Source organism: Callospermophilus lateralis, chromosome 1 (genome assembly GCF_048772815.1).
Source record: "Callospermophilus lateralis isolate mCalLat2 chromosome 1, mCalLat2.hap1, whole genome shotgun sequence".
Lineage (NCBI taxonomy): Eukaryota > Metazoa > Chordata > Mammalia > Rodentia > Sciuridae > Callospermophilus > Callospermophilus lateralis.
The window spans coordinates 99,636,869-99,652,750 of NC_135305.1; the positions used below are offsets into that span (position 1 = coordinate 99,636,869).

Here is a 15,882-nt window from a genome sequence, read left to right on the forward strand (position 1 = left end):
TACTACAGTCTTGCCAGTGACAGATGAAAGCACTGAAAAAGCCACATCTGTAGATAACCCAGAGTATTGCCCAGGCTGGTCTTAAATTCCTTGATCTCAAGTAATCCTCCTGCCTCAGCCTTCTGAGTAGCTGGTACTACTGACGTACTACCATGCCCAGCTTTTGTTTTTGTTTTTGAGAATACTTTGGGATTTTCTGTATAGATGAGCATATGGTCTCAAATAGTTGTATTTCTTACTTTCCTGTCTATAGACTAGAAATAAAAATACACTTTGTGTTTCTGTTTTATACCTTTTTGCACTGGGGCTAGGGGCCTCAACACAACATTGAAGTGGGTGAAGAGTCAACAATCCTTCCTTGTTGCTAATTTCTAGATAAAATATTCAGTTTGGATTATGAAATATGATGGTAGCTATAGGAATTTTGTAGATGTCCTTTACCAGGCTGTTCCTAACTTGTATAGTATTTATTATAAACTTAAAGTTATTTTTATCAGATGCTTTTTGATTTGTATTTCTCTAATGGCTAATGTTTACCATCTTTTCAAGTGTTTATTGGCCATTTGTATATGTTCCTTGGGTAATTTCTATTCAGTGTCCTGTTTTTCTCTCCCCACATTCTTCTTCCTCTTCTGGTCTTCCTTTTACTTATTTATTTATTTTATTTTTCTGGTACCAGGGATTGAACCCAGGGGCGCTTAGCCACTGGGCCACATCCCCAGTCTTTAAATTTTATTTAGAGAAGGGTCTCGATAAGTTGCTCAGATCCTTTGCTTTTTTGGAGGGGCAAGGCAGGTACTAGGGATTGAACCCAGGGACACTGTACCAGTGAACTATATCCTCAGCCCTTTTTATTTTTCATTTTTAGACAGAGTCTTGTTAAGTTGTCACGCTTGACCTCAAACTGGCAATCCTTCTGCCTCAGCCTCCCAAGTGGCTGGGATTACTGGTATGCACCACCACACCCAGCAGATGCCCATTTTGAATTGTATTATCTTTTTATTATTGCATTGTAAGAGTTTTTAATATAAACTGGGCATGGTGGCTCATTCCTATTAATCTCAGTGACTTGGGAGGTTGAGGTAGGTGGATGTCAAGTTTGAGTCCAGCCTGGGCAACTTTATAAGTCTCAAAATAACAAAAGGACCAGGGATATAGCTCAGTGTTAGAGCACTTGACTATCATATGTAGATTCCTGGTTTAATCTCTAGTTCTCCTGGGGGTAGGAGAAGAAGAATTCTTTATATATTGCAGATATAACCCCATTTATCAGCTATATGATTCACAAATATTTTCTGCCATTCTCATAGATGTTTTTGGTGTCCTTTGAAACATGGTAGATTTTATTTTGTAATACCGGGGATTGAATCCAGGCCCTTGCACATGCTAGGCAAGCACTCTGTAGTTTTATTTTTTATCAAGTCCAGTTTATCAGTTTTTCCTTTTGGTGTCATGTCTAAAAAGGTGTTTACTGACCCAAGATCACAAAGATTTACTCTGATGTTTTCTTCTAAGAGTTCTATAATGTTTATCTGTTACCTCTGTCTTCCTTTTTAAGTTAGTTTTTGTGTCTAGTACAAGTTTTTGTGTGTTTTGTACATGTATACCAGTTGTTCCAATATTATGTGTAGAAAAGACTGTTTGTTCCCTCATTGAATTGATTTGACACTAATCAGCATCTTAAATATGTAGTTTTATGTCTTGATTAGTATGGAAAATTTTAGACATTTGTCCCATCTTTCTAGAACTCCAGTGACTAGAACATTAGGTCTTTTGTCATAGTCCCATAGGACCTGTGGCTCTGTTCATTTTTATTTCTTCTGGTCTGTAGTTTGATTTTCTATTGCTATGTCAAAATACTTGAGGCTGGATACTTTTGGAGAAAAGAAGTTCATCTAGCGCACAGTTGTTGTTTTGTGGGTTTTTTAATGCATTATAGTTATAAATAATAGGTTCATTTTGACAGAATCATACATGTATGGAATTTGATTTACTCCATTTCAATACTGGTATCCCTGTTTTTCCCTCCCCACATTCTTCTTCCTCTTCTGGTCTTCCTTTTACTTATTTATTTATTTTATTTTTGTGGTACCAGAGATTGAACCCAGGGATGCTTAGCCACTGAGCCACATCCCCAGTCCTTATATTTTATTTAGAGAAAGGTCTCGATAAGTTGCTCAAGTCCTTGCTAATTCCTGAGACTGGCTTTGAACTTGTAATCCTCCTGCCTTAGCCTCTTAAGCCACTAGGATTACAGGCATGTGCTACCACACCTGGTCTTCATTTATTTTTGATTGGTACCTTACAGATGCACATAAATGTGCTTCATTACTCTTTCCGACATGGCCTTATTCTTGCTGGGCAGTTGTGCAATCTCTTCTCAGCTTCCTCTAATACCATCTCATACTAGTGAGGGGTCTTGGGACCTAATGACCTGATCACCGTTGATCTGGGCTATAGTAGGCCTTTATGTCAATTGTGAGACCAGTTTGTTGGGGAGGGGTTGATGGTTGGTTTTTTTGGTTTTTGTCATGCTTGGTTGGAGCATGGTTTTTGTCTAAACATTTCATGTCTTGATAGACTGTCTTTTCCCTGGCCCTTTGTCTATTCCTGTTGGTGTTTTCAAGTCACCCACTTCTCTAGTGCTCAGTGGGAGATATTGAGGCAAAAAGAAAACCCAGAAAACTGAGATCCCTAATGAGCTGCCATCTTCTGGCCAACTTCTAAGTTGTATATTTGTTCTGCATATGATGTCCAGGGGTTTTAGCTATGTTTAGCAGGAGGAATAAGGTAAATACATATGTTTCATCTAACAGCCATGAAGATCCCTGTGAGAACTTCATACAAGTTTACTTTCTATACTAAATAACAGGACTGTGTAGGCTGGCTTTTTCTTTTTCTTTTTCTTTTTCTTTTTTTTTTTCCTAGTAAGCCCTGATGGTTTTTATCTTTTGGAAAGTGAATCCATTTCCTTTAGGCTACAGGATTTATGAGCATAAAGTTTGTAATAGCCTGTTACTGGAATCTGTAGGATCTGTATGGATGGTATTCCTTTTCATTCTTGATTTGATTCATTTGTGTCTGTCTTTTCTTTGTAAGTCTGTTTATAGATTCATCTTCTTTTCCCCCAGGAACAGTCTTGGTCTCATTGTATTTCCTCCTTTGTTTTCCTGTTTTCTATTTTTATTTTTGTTCTTTGTTATTCTGTTCCTTCTACTAGTTTTGGGTTTGATTTTTGTCTTCTCTGTATAGTTTCCTAGATCATTGATGTGAGACCCCCCCCCCCTTTTTTTTTTGCAATATTAACATTTAAAGTTTATATAGTCAGGCTATGCAAATACATGCAAGGCTTTAGGTTTGTCCATCTTCTTATTTTCTTTTTCTTTTTTCTTTTTTTTAGCTGTAGATGGACACAATATATTTATTTATTTATTTTTATGTGGTGCTGAGGATCGAACCCAGTGCCTCACCACGTACGAGGCAGGCGCTCTGCCACTGAGCTATAGCCCCAGCCCTCTTTTTAATTTTTCAAAATTGCTTTAATTAGTTATACATGACAGTAGAATGCATTTATGCACTTTGATATATCATACATAGATGGGATATAATTTCTCATTTATCTGAGTATACATGTTGCAGAATTATGTTGGTCATATAGTCACATATATGCATACAGTAATAATGTCTGTTTTATTCTACTACCTTTCCTATCCCCACATCCCTTTCCCTCCCTTCCCATCACTTCCCTCTACCTAATCTAAGGTAACACTGTTCTTCCCTGATGTGCCCCCCCTCCCTTATTGTGAATTAGCACCAACATATTAGAAGAAAATATGCGGCCTTCAGTTTTGTGGGATTGGCTTATTTTGCTTAGCATGATATTCTCTAATTCCAACCATTTACTGGCAAATGCCATGATTCCACTTAAAAAAAAAAAAAAAAGCTAAATAGTATTCCATTGAGTATATATACCACATTTTCTTTATCCATTCATCTATTGAGAGACTCCTAGGTTGGTTCCATAATCTAGCTATTGTGAATTGAGCTGCTATAAACATTGACATGGCTGTGTCACTATGGTATGCTGATTTTAAGTCCTTTGGGTATAAACCAAGGAGTAGGATAGCTGGGTCAAATTGTGGTTCCATTCCCAGTTTTCTGAGGAATCGCCATACTGTTTTCCATAATGGTTGCACCAATTTGCAGTCCCACCAGCAATGTATGAGTGTACCTTTTCACTACATCCTCACCAACATTTGTTGTTGCCTGTATTCTTGATGATTGCCATTCTGACACAAATGAGGTGAAATCTTGAGTAGTTTTGATTTGCATTTCTCTAATTGCTAGAGTTGTTGAATATTTTTTCATATATTTGTTGATCTATTGTATTTCTTCTTTTGTGAAGTGAGTGTCTATTTCTTAGCCCATTTTTTATTGGGTTATTTGTTTTTTTTTAGTGTTAAGTTTTTTGAGTTCTTTATATATCCTAGATATTAATGCTTTATCGGAGGTGCATGTGATAAAGATTTTCTCCCAATATGTATGCTCTCTCTCTCTCATTATTAATTGTTTCCTTTGCTAAGAAGCTTTTTAATTTGAATCCATTCCATTTATTGATTCTTGATTGTACTTCTTGTGCTTAGGAGTCTTATTAAAGAAATCAGATCCTAGGCTGATGTGATGAAGATTTAGGCCTGTTTTTCTTCTGTTAGCTTCAGGGTCTCTGTTCTAGTGTCTTTGATCCACTTTGAGTTGATTTTTGTGCAGGGTGAGAGATAAAGGTTTAATTTCATTTTGCTATATATGGATTTCCAGTTTTGCCAACACCATTTGTTGAATAGGCTATCTTTTCTCCAGTGAATGTTTTTGACATCCTTCTCTAATATGAGTTAACCATATTTACATGAATTTGTCTTTGTGTTCTCTATTCTGTACCATTGGTCTACAAGTGTATATTGGTGCCACTACCATGCCATTTGTGTTACTATAGCTCTGCAATATAGTTTAAGGTCTGGTATTGTGATGCCTCCTGCTTCACTTTTCTTGCTAAGGATTGCTTTAGCTTATGGATCTCTTATTTTTCCAAATAAATTTTATGATTGCTTTTTGTATTTCTAAGAAGAATGTCATTGAGATTTTAATAGGAATTGCATTAAATCTGTATAATGCTTTGGGTAGTATGGCCATTTTGACAATATTAATTCTGCCTATCCAGGAGCATGGAAGAACTTTCCATCTTCTGAGATTTTCTTCAGTTTCTTTCAGTAGTTTTCATTGAAGAGGTCTTTCACCTCTTTTTTAAGATTGATTCCAGGGATTTTATTTATTTTGAGGCTATTGTGAATGGAGTCGTTTTCCTAATTTCTCTTTCAATGGATTTATCGCTGATGTATAGGAATGCATTTGATTTATGGGTGTTGGTTTTATATCCTGCTACTTTGCTGAATTCATTTGTTAGTTCTGAAAGCTTTCTGGTGGAATTTTTTGGATCTTCTAGGTATAGGATCTTTTCATCAGCAAATAGTGATAGTTTGAGTTCTTCTTTACCTATTTGTATTCCTTTAATTTCTTTTCTTTCTTTTTTTCTTTTTTTTTTTTTTTTTGTCTAATTGCTCAAGGATGATGTTGAATAGAAGTGGTGAAAGAGAACATCCTTGTCTTGTTCCTGTTTTTAGCAGAAATGCTTTCAATTTTTCTCTATTTAGAATGATGCTGGCCTTGGATTTAGAAAATATAGCTTTTACAATGTTGAGATATATTCCTACTATTTAGTTTTTCTAGTGTTTTGAACATGAAGGTGTGTTGTATTTTGGTCAAATGCTCTTTCTGTATCTATTGCAATGATCATATGATTCTTGTTTTTAAGTCTGTGAATAGGATGAATTACGTTTATTGATTTCCATATGTTGAACCAACCCTGAATCCCACTTTATCATGGTGCACTATCTTTTTTGATGTTTTTGTATGCGATTTGCCAGACTTTTATTGAGAATTTTTACATCTATGTTCATCAGGGATATTGGTCTGAAGTTTTCTTTGCTTGATGTGTCTTTGTCTCGTTTGGGTATCAGGGTAATATTAGCCTCATAGAATGATTTTGGAAGGGTTCCCTCCTTTTCTATTTCATGGAATACTTTGAGGAGGAGTATTGATGTTAATTTTTCTTTGAAAATCTTGTAGAACTCGGGTGAGAATCCATCTGGTCCTGGGCTTTTCTTGGTTGGTAGACTTTTGATGTTGTTTTCCATTTCATTATTGATCTGTTTAATCACGTATGACCTCCTCGTTCAGTTTGGGTAGGTCATATGTCTCTAGAAATTTGTCAATGTCTTTGATGTTTTCTATTTTATTAGAGTATAAATTTTCAAAATAGTTTCTAATTATCTTCTGTATTTCCAGTGTGTTTGTTGTGGTATTTCCTTCTTCATCTTGTATTTTAGTAATTTCAGTTTTCTCTTTTTCTCTTTGTTAGCATGGCCCAGGGTTTATCTATTTTATTTATTTTGTCATTTTTTTCCAATTGTTTCTTTTGTTGTGATTTCATTGATTTCAGCTCTGATTTTAATTATTTATTGTCCTCTGCTTTTTGTGTTGATTTGTTCTTCTTTTTCTAGGGTTTTGAGATGTAGTGTTAGGTCATTTATTTGTTAACTTTTTATTCTTTTAATGGATGCACTCAATGCAATGAACTTTCCTTTTAGTACTGCCTTCATAGTGTCCCAGAGATTTTGATATGTTGTATCAATTCTCATTTACCTCTAAGAAATTTTATTTCATCCTTGATTTCTTCTATCCATTCATCATTCAATTGTATATTATTTAGTCTCCATTTGTTATACTACCTTCTATTTTTTATTTTATCATTGATTTCTAATTTCATTGTGATCTGATAGAATGCTCTTTTTTTTTCTCCCTCTCTCTTTTTCTTTTGTATTTACCAAGAATTGCTTTGTGGCATAAGATATAGTCTGTTTTAGAGAAGGAACTATGTGCTGCTGAGAAGAAAGTATATTTGCTCATTGATGGATGAAATATTCTATATGTTAAGTCTAAATTATTGATTATTTAATTCTATAACTTCCTTATTTAGGTTTATTTAGGAAGATCTGTCCAGTAGTGAGAGAGTTGTGTTAAAGTCATCTAGTATTATTGTATTGGGTCTATTTGACTCTTGAAATTGAAAAGGATTTGTTTGATGTACATAAATGCTCCATTGTTTGGGGCATAAATATACTTCCCTTGAGAAGTATAAAATGTCCTTCTTTGTCTCTTCTGATTAATTTTGGTTTGAAGTCTACTTTATCTGAAATGAGAATGGAAACCCCTGCTTATTTACACAATTCATATGAGTGATAAATTTTTTCCCATCCTTTCACCTTAGCCTGTGGATGTCTTTGCCCATGAGGTGAATCTCTTGAAGAGAGTATGTTGTTGGGTCTTGCTTTTTAATCCAATCTGCCAATCTGTGTCTTTTGATTGATGAGTTTAGGTCATTAACATTCAAGGTTATTATTATATTTTAAATATTTATTTTTTAGTTATAGGTGAACACACAATATATTTTTAAAAAATATATTTTATTTTTTAGTTGTAGTTGGACACAACACTTTTATTTTACTTATTTATTTTTATGTGGTGCTGAGGATTGAACCCAGGGTCTCACACGTGCGAGGCGAGTATTCTACCGCTGAGCCACAATCCCAGCCTCAACACACAATATCTTTTTTTTTTTTTAATTGGTTGTTCAAAACATTACAAAGCTCTTGACATATCATATTTCATACATTAGATTCAAGTGATTCTGCAATCTGTATTTGGGGTAAAAATGGGAGTTCATAACACACAATATCTTTATTTTATTTTTATGTAGTGCTGAGGGTCGAGCCCAGTGCCTCACGCATGGTAGGTGAGCGCTCTACCTCTGAGTCACAACCCCAGCCCCCAAGGTTATTATGGAGATATGTTTTGTATTCCCTGTCATTTTGGTTTATTTCTGTTTTTTTATTTGTCTTAGTTTCTCTATTTGGTTGAATGTCCCTTTAGTGTATATCCTCCCTTTGCTGATTTTCACTTTTTTTTCCCCATTTCATCCTCATGGAATATTTTGTTGAGAATGCTGTAGTGTAGGCTTTTTGGTTGTGAATTCTTTTAATTTTTGTTTATCATGGAATGTTTTAGTTTCATCTTCAAATCTGAAACTTAATTTTGCTGGGTATAAAATTCTAGGTTGGCATCCTTTTTCTTTCAAAGCCTGAAATATATTATTCCAGAACCTCCTAGCTTTGAGAGCCTTGGCTGAGAAATCAGTTGAGATCCGAAACTGTTTCCCCCATACATAATTTGATTTTTTTCTCTCACAGCCTTCAAGATTTTATCATTATTCTCTGTGTTAGTCATTCTCATTATAACGTGTCTTGGTGTGGGTCTGCTGTAATTTTGTACATTTGGGATCCTGTAAGCCTCTTGTATTTGATTTTCCATTCCATTCTTTAGGTTTTGGAAATTCTCTGCTATTGATATCATTGGAAAGATTGTGCATTCTTTGGTTTGTATCTCTGCTCCTTCATCTATTCAAATTTGATCTTTTCATGTTATCTCATAATTCTTGGATGTTCTGTTCATGGTTTCTTACCATCTTCTCTGCATGGTCAACTCTACTTTCAAGATTATATATTTTGTCTTCATTGTCTGAGGATCTGTCTTCCAAGTGGTCTAGTCTGTTGGTGATGCTATTATAGTTAAAGCTTCGTCCCAGGGTTTCATAAACTGACTTCCAGACAACTCACGTATAATCGAATCAAGCCTTTATTGAAGCACACCGGTGGCGGCTGACCAGAACATAAAGCTGTTCCCCTGATCAAGAACAATTGCAAGGGCACTCCTTATAAGCCTGAAAACCACAAAAGGGGGATGTTCAGGGGGTCTAGCCAATGCAAGCAAGCCAGGTTACAGAAGCCGGACAGTGCAGTCAAGCGGAGGGAAGCCTAACCAATCAGTTAGCCCAGTCACCCCAGTTACAGAAACAGAGCCCCGTTACCCTAGTTACAGAAACAATACCCCATTAGGTACTTTTGTGTTCTTAAAGGTTTCTTTAGCAAAAGGAAAAGAACATCTTGCCCCAGTCATGACTCTTCTACTTGGCATGGTTGTTTTACAGGATGAAGTCATAAAACAAAATGGAGTCACATTTGCTCCTACTATCACAATGCTTTCTATTGAAATTATAATTTGGTTTACTGATTCTTTCATTTTGAGGATTTCTGCTTTTTTTTTTTCCATCATCTCTCTTTTATGAAGTGGTCTTTCATTTCCTGTATTTTTTCTTTGATTTCACCCCTTATACTATCCTTTACTTCACATATCAATTTAACTATATACAATCTGAACTCCTTGGGCATTTCTTCTACTTTGTTATCAGTGGCTTCTGTTGTTGAAGCATCTTGGTTTGTTTGGGGCGCTTTATTCCCTTGTTTTTTCATGTTGTTAGTGTGTTTTCCCATCGAAAAGTATGGGTCTAAGGCAGGATAAATTATAACCTGTAGACTATAGTGTCTCTGAAGGTCTCCAGAGCTTCGCCTTTATTGGTAAGACCAATATCAACAGCACCAGTGAACACAATATATAGCCTTAAACTTAATAGCTTCCACTAAGGCATCTACTGCTTTCTTGCATTAAACCAAAATTCAATAAGTACAAACAGAATATTTGTTAAAACGATTTCAATTTCAAATGGTAGATGAGAGAACAGAGGTAGTGGAGTATGCAGTATTCATGAGGGAGGAAGAGAGAAGCTAGAAACAAAAATTCACAGGAAGAGTGGAAGAGGAGCTGTCAGAGATTGGCTGTTGATTGGAGAAAAGTTGGAACGAAAATAGACAAGAGAGGAAGAATACAAAGACAAAAACTTAAAAACATAAGAATACAACAGAACTGCAAAACACTGTTCATGTATCATTGTCCTCCATACACTGATGTGTAAAAAAAAATCCTGTTCCAAGTATGGTAGAGAGATTAGTGAATCAAAAAATAAAATAAATCTTTCTGGAAAGTCGAACTGTCTCTGTCAGTGTTCAACAGTTCTCTGCCCTGTCTCTGATGTCTCTCGGGATCACCAAACCCAGATTAATCCTTGCAAACCCAGTCTCTATCCCACTGATCTGGGCTTAGATACCTCAATCTTGGCCACACTGCAGTCCCAAGATGTCAATGCTGCTCCTAGTTGCAGAGAGACCACCAGGGGATACACTCATGCAAAGGAGCAACCCCAAGATGCAGCAGCAAGACCAGGGCCACCAGCACTCTCAGCAGGAAGACCTCAGGTTCCTCCAAACCCACAAGCACCCCCACACTAGACCTGCAGGTCCCAGCTGGAGTCCCAGTCAGAGGCTCTTATGGTGGTAAACCTGCTGACACCAAGGCCCCAGGCCCTGACTAGCGTCCCAAAATGGGTGCAACCAAACCTGGAGTCTCCCTCGCAGCAGTCCTCTAGGCTGTGGTAGCAGAGGTAGTAGCAGTGGTTGTTGGCAGCAGGCAGCTGTAACTGTAGCTGTGGGGGCAGCGTCACCAGGTGATCTCTGGGGTTCAGCAGCAGTATTGGCTTCAGTTGCATCTGGGGCAGTGGTTTCTTCTGTGGCAGCAGCACCCAGAAAGAAGACCTTCAGGCGATCTCAGGCTGGCAACAGCAGAATCAGAGGCAGCAGCAATGGTGGTAGCTTGCAGGTTGGCGGTTGATTGACAGGAGACTTCCAGATCAGCAGCAGTGACCACAGAGGTAGCTTCGGAATTTGCATTTGATGTAACCAAGGCTGTGCCCAGAGAAAAGACTTCCGGGCATGGCAGCAGCTTTTGCAGCAGCCCAGAAAAAAGACCTCCAGGCAACCTCAGGCTGGCAGCAGTGGAATTAGAAGCAGCAGCAATGGCTGTCCACCTTCTTATGATAGCAAGTTATATCTTTTGGTTGGAAATAATTGAGACCACACCTTAGGATGGCATAATATCCAGAAACTATATAAGTGGGAATGACAGAAGCTGGGCATATGTAGCCTAATTCTAACATACATGAAAGCTGTTCTCAAATACTAATGATTCATATAGTAAAGAATATGATGAACAAGGTCATTGCCAGTGGGTGGCAGTTACCTCAAAGCAGATTTCAGTTGAATGAGAGGAAGAACCTCTCAGCAGTCAAACCTGTTCAATGGAATGTTCTCTTCCTCCTTGGAAGTGTTGGAAAACTAGTGAACAAGTTGTCAAGGTGAGGCAGGTGGAGCTTCAGCTAGGGTTGAGAGAGGGTAAGTCATTTGGTTCTAAGGTTCTTTTAGGTCCAGAACCAGCAGTTCCACTTAGCAAGATTTACCTACCAGCATACCTCGAAAGTATACTAAGAAGTGTTAGTAATGTACTTGTAGTGGCAGGAAGGACAGAGCAGTATTTAGAGAACACTTTCATTATCTGGGTGTATGCAATCTACTGTATCTGTGCTCATGGGATACTCCTGTATCATCCATGTGTGTGTGTGTGTGTGTGTGTGTGTGTGTGTGTGTGTGTGTGTATATATATATATATATATATATATATATATATATATATATGCTTGAAAACAAAAGCTCAGAACACTGGTAGATATTGGGGAGGGATTCTGGGCCCTTATTCTCACCCTCTCAGAGCTGTTTTCTCTTCTGTAAGTAAGGCATATTGTGACACTAACTCTCCTGCTATAGGCCCTTCTTTCCCTAAGTACCAAGACCCAGATGAACGATGGTGGCTCTGGTACCAGCTGAGATTGTTCAGGCTCTCTTGCATGTCAGAATCTTTGCATTTCTTAATGTACTTGTCACTGTGTAACTATTGCTAATCTTTTCTTCATTCAGTATGAGAAGGGAGAGTATTTAAAAACAATTGACATGACTGTAGACCTTTCTAAAGATCAGTTTTGTTTTAATATAGTCTTTTTTCTCTTTTTGCAGTGCTAGAGATTAAACCCACGACCTCACACATGTACACTTTACCCTGAGCTTCCCCCACAGCCAGCACATTAATATTTTCTCTCTCTCTTTCTTGCTTTGACTCATTGCTTGTGGAGTTGTATGGGATTAGGAAGATCCATAGCAGGAGAGGAAGTAGCTGCTTTGCTGAGGTTCTTGATTTTCTAAAAACATACATAGTAATTCCCCTTCTAGAAATCTCTTCTAAAAGCTATAGATCAGACACTCAGTATTCTTGTAGAAGAATATTGGTCAAAACCATAAATTGTACTACCCCAAATGTGGTAGAGCCACATTGTTTGTGGTAACCACATTGCACTAGTAGGCTGTTATTTGTTTTGTTTTGCTGGTACTGGGAATTGAACCCAGGGGCTCTCAACCACTGAGCTACATCTTTAGCCCTTTTTTACATTCTGTTTAGAGAGAGGGACTCACTAAGTTGCTGAGGGCCTCACTGAATTGCTGAGGCTGGCTTTGAACTCATGATCCTCCTGCCTCAGCCTTCCAAACCCCTGGGATTACAGGCATGCACCACCACTCCCGGCACTAGGCTGTTTTAAAGGATATAGAGCTAAGTTTCAACCTGGACAAATCATAAATACATATGTTGTACTAAAAGCAAATTGCAAAGGATTTACACAATATATAGAGTATGATACCATTTATAAGGAACAAGAATTTATATTTGTGTAGTTTTGAAAATGCAACTACTCTTTAGAAATGTCAGTGCTATGAAAGAACAAAGGCAGCAAAGGAGCCTTCAACATTAACATGGAGTAGAGAGAAATGACAACTAAATACATCTTTTTTCCTCTGAACTGAGGAAAAGAAGGCAATACTGCAAACATTATTTGGGATGATGGAATGTATGTTTGGACTATGAATCAGATGGTGTTCATGTGATACCACATGAGACTGGTTTGAATAATGATACTATATACTATAAATTGCTTGAGACTGAGCTTCTGACTAGGTTAGGAAATGTTCTTGTCCTAAATGGTTCAGGGGAAAGGGGGATATTTGTGTGAGGAAAAGAGCATGAATAATAAAGCAAAGGGCAAAATGTAGACTTTGGCAAATTTAATGAAGAGTATATGGGAGTTCTTTGCAGTTCTGTTAAGTTTTTTCATGAGTGAAGTAATAAAAATTTCAGTTACCAACAAGTGAAAAAAGATGCTTTGTGCTGTTTATTGACATACGAAATATAAAGAGCAACTGATGGAATGTCCTCTAATTTCAGTGGAGAAAGTCCTGTGGTCCAGGCTCCAGCAGCCTGAGCAAAGGCCCAGAAGCCAGTATGGCAAAACTGTTAAGATTTATGTTGGGTGCTAGGTTCATGGGTTATTAATATAGTATTCTCAACTTTATGTTTGAAATAAAATTTTAAATGTAGTTACAAAATTATGAAAAAAATATATATATATCTGAGTGGTAGTATTATGAAGCCTTTATATTTTCTTTTTTAAAGAAAAAGTGTTCAGGGTTGGGGTTGACTCAGTGGTAGAGTGCTCACCTAGCACATGCAAGGCTCTGAGTTCAATCCTCAGCACCACATAAAAATAAATAAAAATAAAAGTATTAAAAAAAAAAAAAAAGAATGGAGCCAGGAGGTAGGGAAACTACCATGAGCATTTAAAAAAAATGTTCATAATATTAAATAAAGTACAAAATTATGGAAACAAGATGCCACACTCTAAAAATTGTGGGGGGGGGCTGGGGTTGTGGCTCAAGTGGTAGCGCGCTCGCCTGGCATGCCTGAGGCACTGGGTTTGATTCTCAGCACCTCATAAAAATTTTAAAAATAAAGATATTGTGTCTACCTAAAACTGAAAAGTAAATATTTTTTAAAAATTTTGTGTGTGTGTATGTATACTTATGTTGTTAATCTGGGAAGGACAGTGTCAAAAGTATTTATACTCTAGGGCTGAGGTTGTAGCTCAGTGGTGGAGCACTTGTCTCATACATATGAAGCACTGGGTTCAATCTTCACACCACATAAAAAGTAAATAAAATAAAAGCTTGGTTTTTTTTTTTTTGTTTGTTTGTTTTTCTATGTGGTGCTGAGGATAGAACTCAGTGCCTCGCTAAGCAAGCACTCTACCACTGAGCCACAACTCCAGCCCAAATAAAGGTATTTCTAAAAAAAGTATTTATACTCTAACCTATGGAATTATAAGTAACTTTAATATTTTACAATGTGTCTTCTAAATTCTTCAGGTTGAACATATATGAATTTTGTCATCCCAATAGGGAAAAACAACTTAAAGTTAATGGCCATTTGGGCTCATTCAAACTAGCCAACTAGGAAATGTAGACCATGTCCAGCACTACCTGCCACCCTCTGGGTCCTGTGCCACCCATGCCTGGTGCCCACATGACAGGTCATGTATTCCTTGCAGATTGGCTTCACCACAGACCCTCGGATGGCCCGTTCCTCCCCCTACCCCACTGATGTAGCACGTGTGGTGAATGCCCCCATTTTCCATGTGAACGCAGATGACCCTGAAGCTGTCATGTATGTGTGCAAGGTGGCAGCTGAGTGGAGAAGCACCTTCCACAAGGATGTGGTTGTTGATCTGGTAAGTGATGCCAGGGTGAGAATGTCTAAGGAGAGCATTGCCTGCCCCCTTGCTATTAGTATCTAAATCTCCTCAGGGCCCTCTAGAGTGCCAGGCTTCATCTAGCTCCAGAATGTTCATGCCAAGCCCCATACCCAAATACTCTCCAGGTAGGAGCTGTGGGGATGAAGAGAACTATTTATGGGCCCATCTGGTCCTTTCATGGGACAGCATGGTGAATAAAGAGTTCATACTCCCAAATCACTTTCCTTTTATCTCATTTGATAGTCAGAGCAACTCTTCTGTGTAAAGGAAAGGTTCCTATTCTAGAGGAAGTACACTCAGGCAGAGTAGACACCTGACATGTTGGTATTACATAGTAAGATAGGGCAATTGCCCCTATAGCACTCTTTCTTGAGACTAGGCATGGTGTCTCAAGTCTTCTCTTGCTGCTCTAACCAGGTATGTTACCGGCGCAACGGCCACAACGAGATGGATGAGCCCATGTTCACACAGCCTCTTATGTACAAGCAGATCCGCAAGCAGAAACCTGTGCTACAGAAGTATGCAGAGCTGCTAGTGTCCCAGGGTGTGGTCAACCAGCCTGAATATGAGGTGTGTCCTGGCAGGCCTCACACTAGGACCCAAGTGAAAGCATGTGAAATATTTACTACTGTAACATTTCAGTGCATAACTTCTTGGAGCATCTAAACTACCAAAATTCTTTACAAAGGAGATGAGCCCTCAAAGGAGTGTTTTGGGGAAGAGAAGGGTATTCTAGAGGTGAGGTAGTGACTGTCCAATAAATTTTCTCAGTTGATACAGATTATGTGGGTGAGATGCAAGTGAATCGTTCAGTTTGGTGAAGGGCCCAATGTGATCTGGACAGGGAATTCTGGCAAAGTAAGTGAGGAAGCCCCTATAGGACATACAAGAAACTGTGAGATGGTAGAGCAGACCAGAGTCCATAAAGGATAGTTGCTAGCAACGTAGATCTGGAGCCCAGTCCCCTCAGGGCAGCATAGGAACTGTGTGAATTGAACCAATTTTAAGAATGTAGGGGTCAGAGCTGGGCTTAGTGGCACACACCTATAATCCCATCTACCCCAGAAGCTGAGTCAGCCTGGGAATTTAGCAAGACCCTGTCTCAAAATTAAAAATATAAAAAGGACTGGGGATATATCTCAGTGCTAAAGCATCCTGTGAGCAATCCCTAATACTCAGAAACAACAGCAAAAAACAATTAGGGTAAGGGACTTAGAGTCAGCAGGATCTTCAGCCAACAAATATAGGGAAGAAACTTATCAGGAGCAAGAAGAATGGAATGTTGTAGATGCTCA

General features: G+C 38.0%; 1 protein-coding gene across 2 annotated transcripts in view; it reads left to right on the forward strand.

The window, feature by feature from the left end:
• Positions 1–15,882, forward strand: part of Ogdh (oxoglutarate dehydrogenase) — an 84,516-nt gene that overhangs the window by 59,952 nt on the left and 8,682 nt on the right. For both annotated transcript variants that reach the window (XM_076836651.2, XM_076836662.2), the window contains 2 exons: positions 14,384–14,563; positions 15,005–15,157. In XM_076836651.2, coding sequence (XP_076692766.1) covers positions 14,384–14,563; positions 15,005–15,157 — 333 coding nt within the window. The remainder of the gene's footprint in view (positions 1–14,383; positions 14,564–15,004; positions 15,158–15,882) is intronic.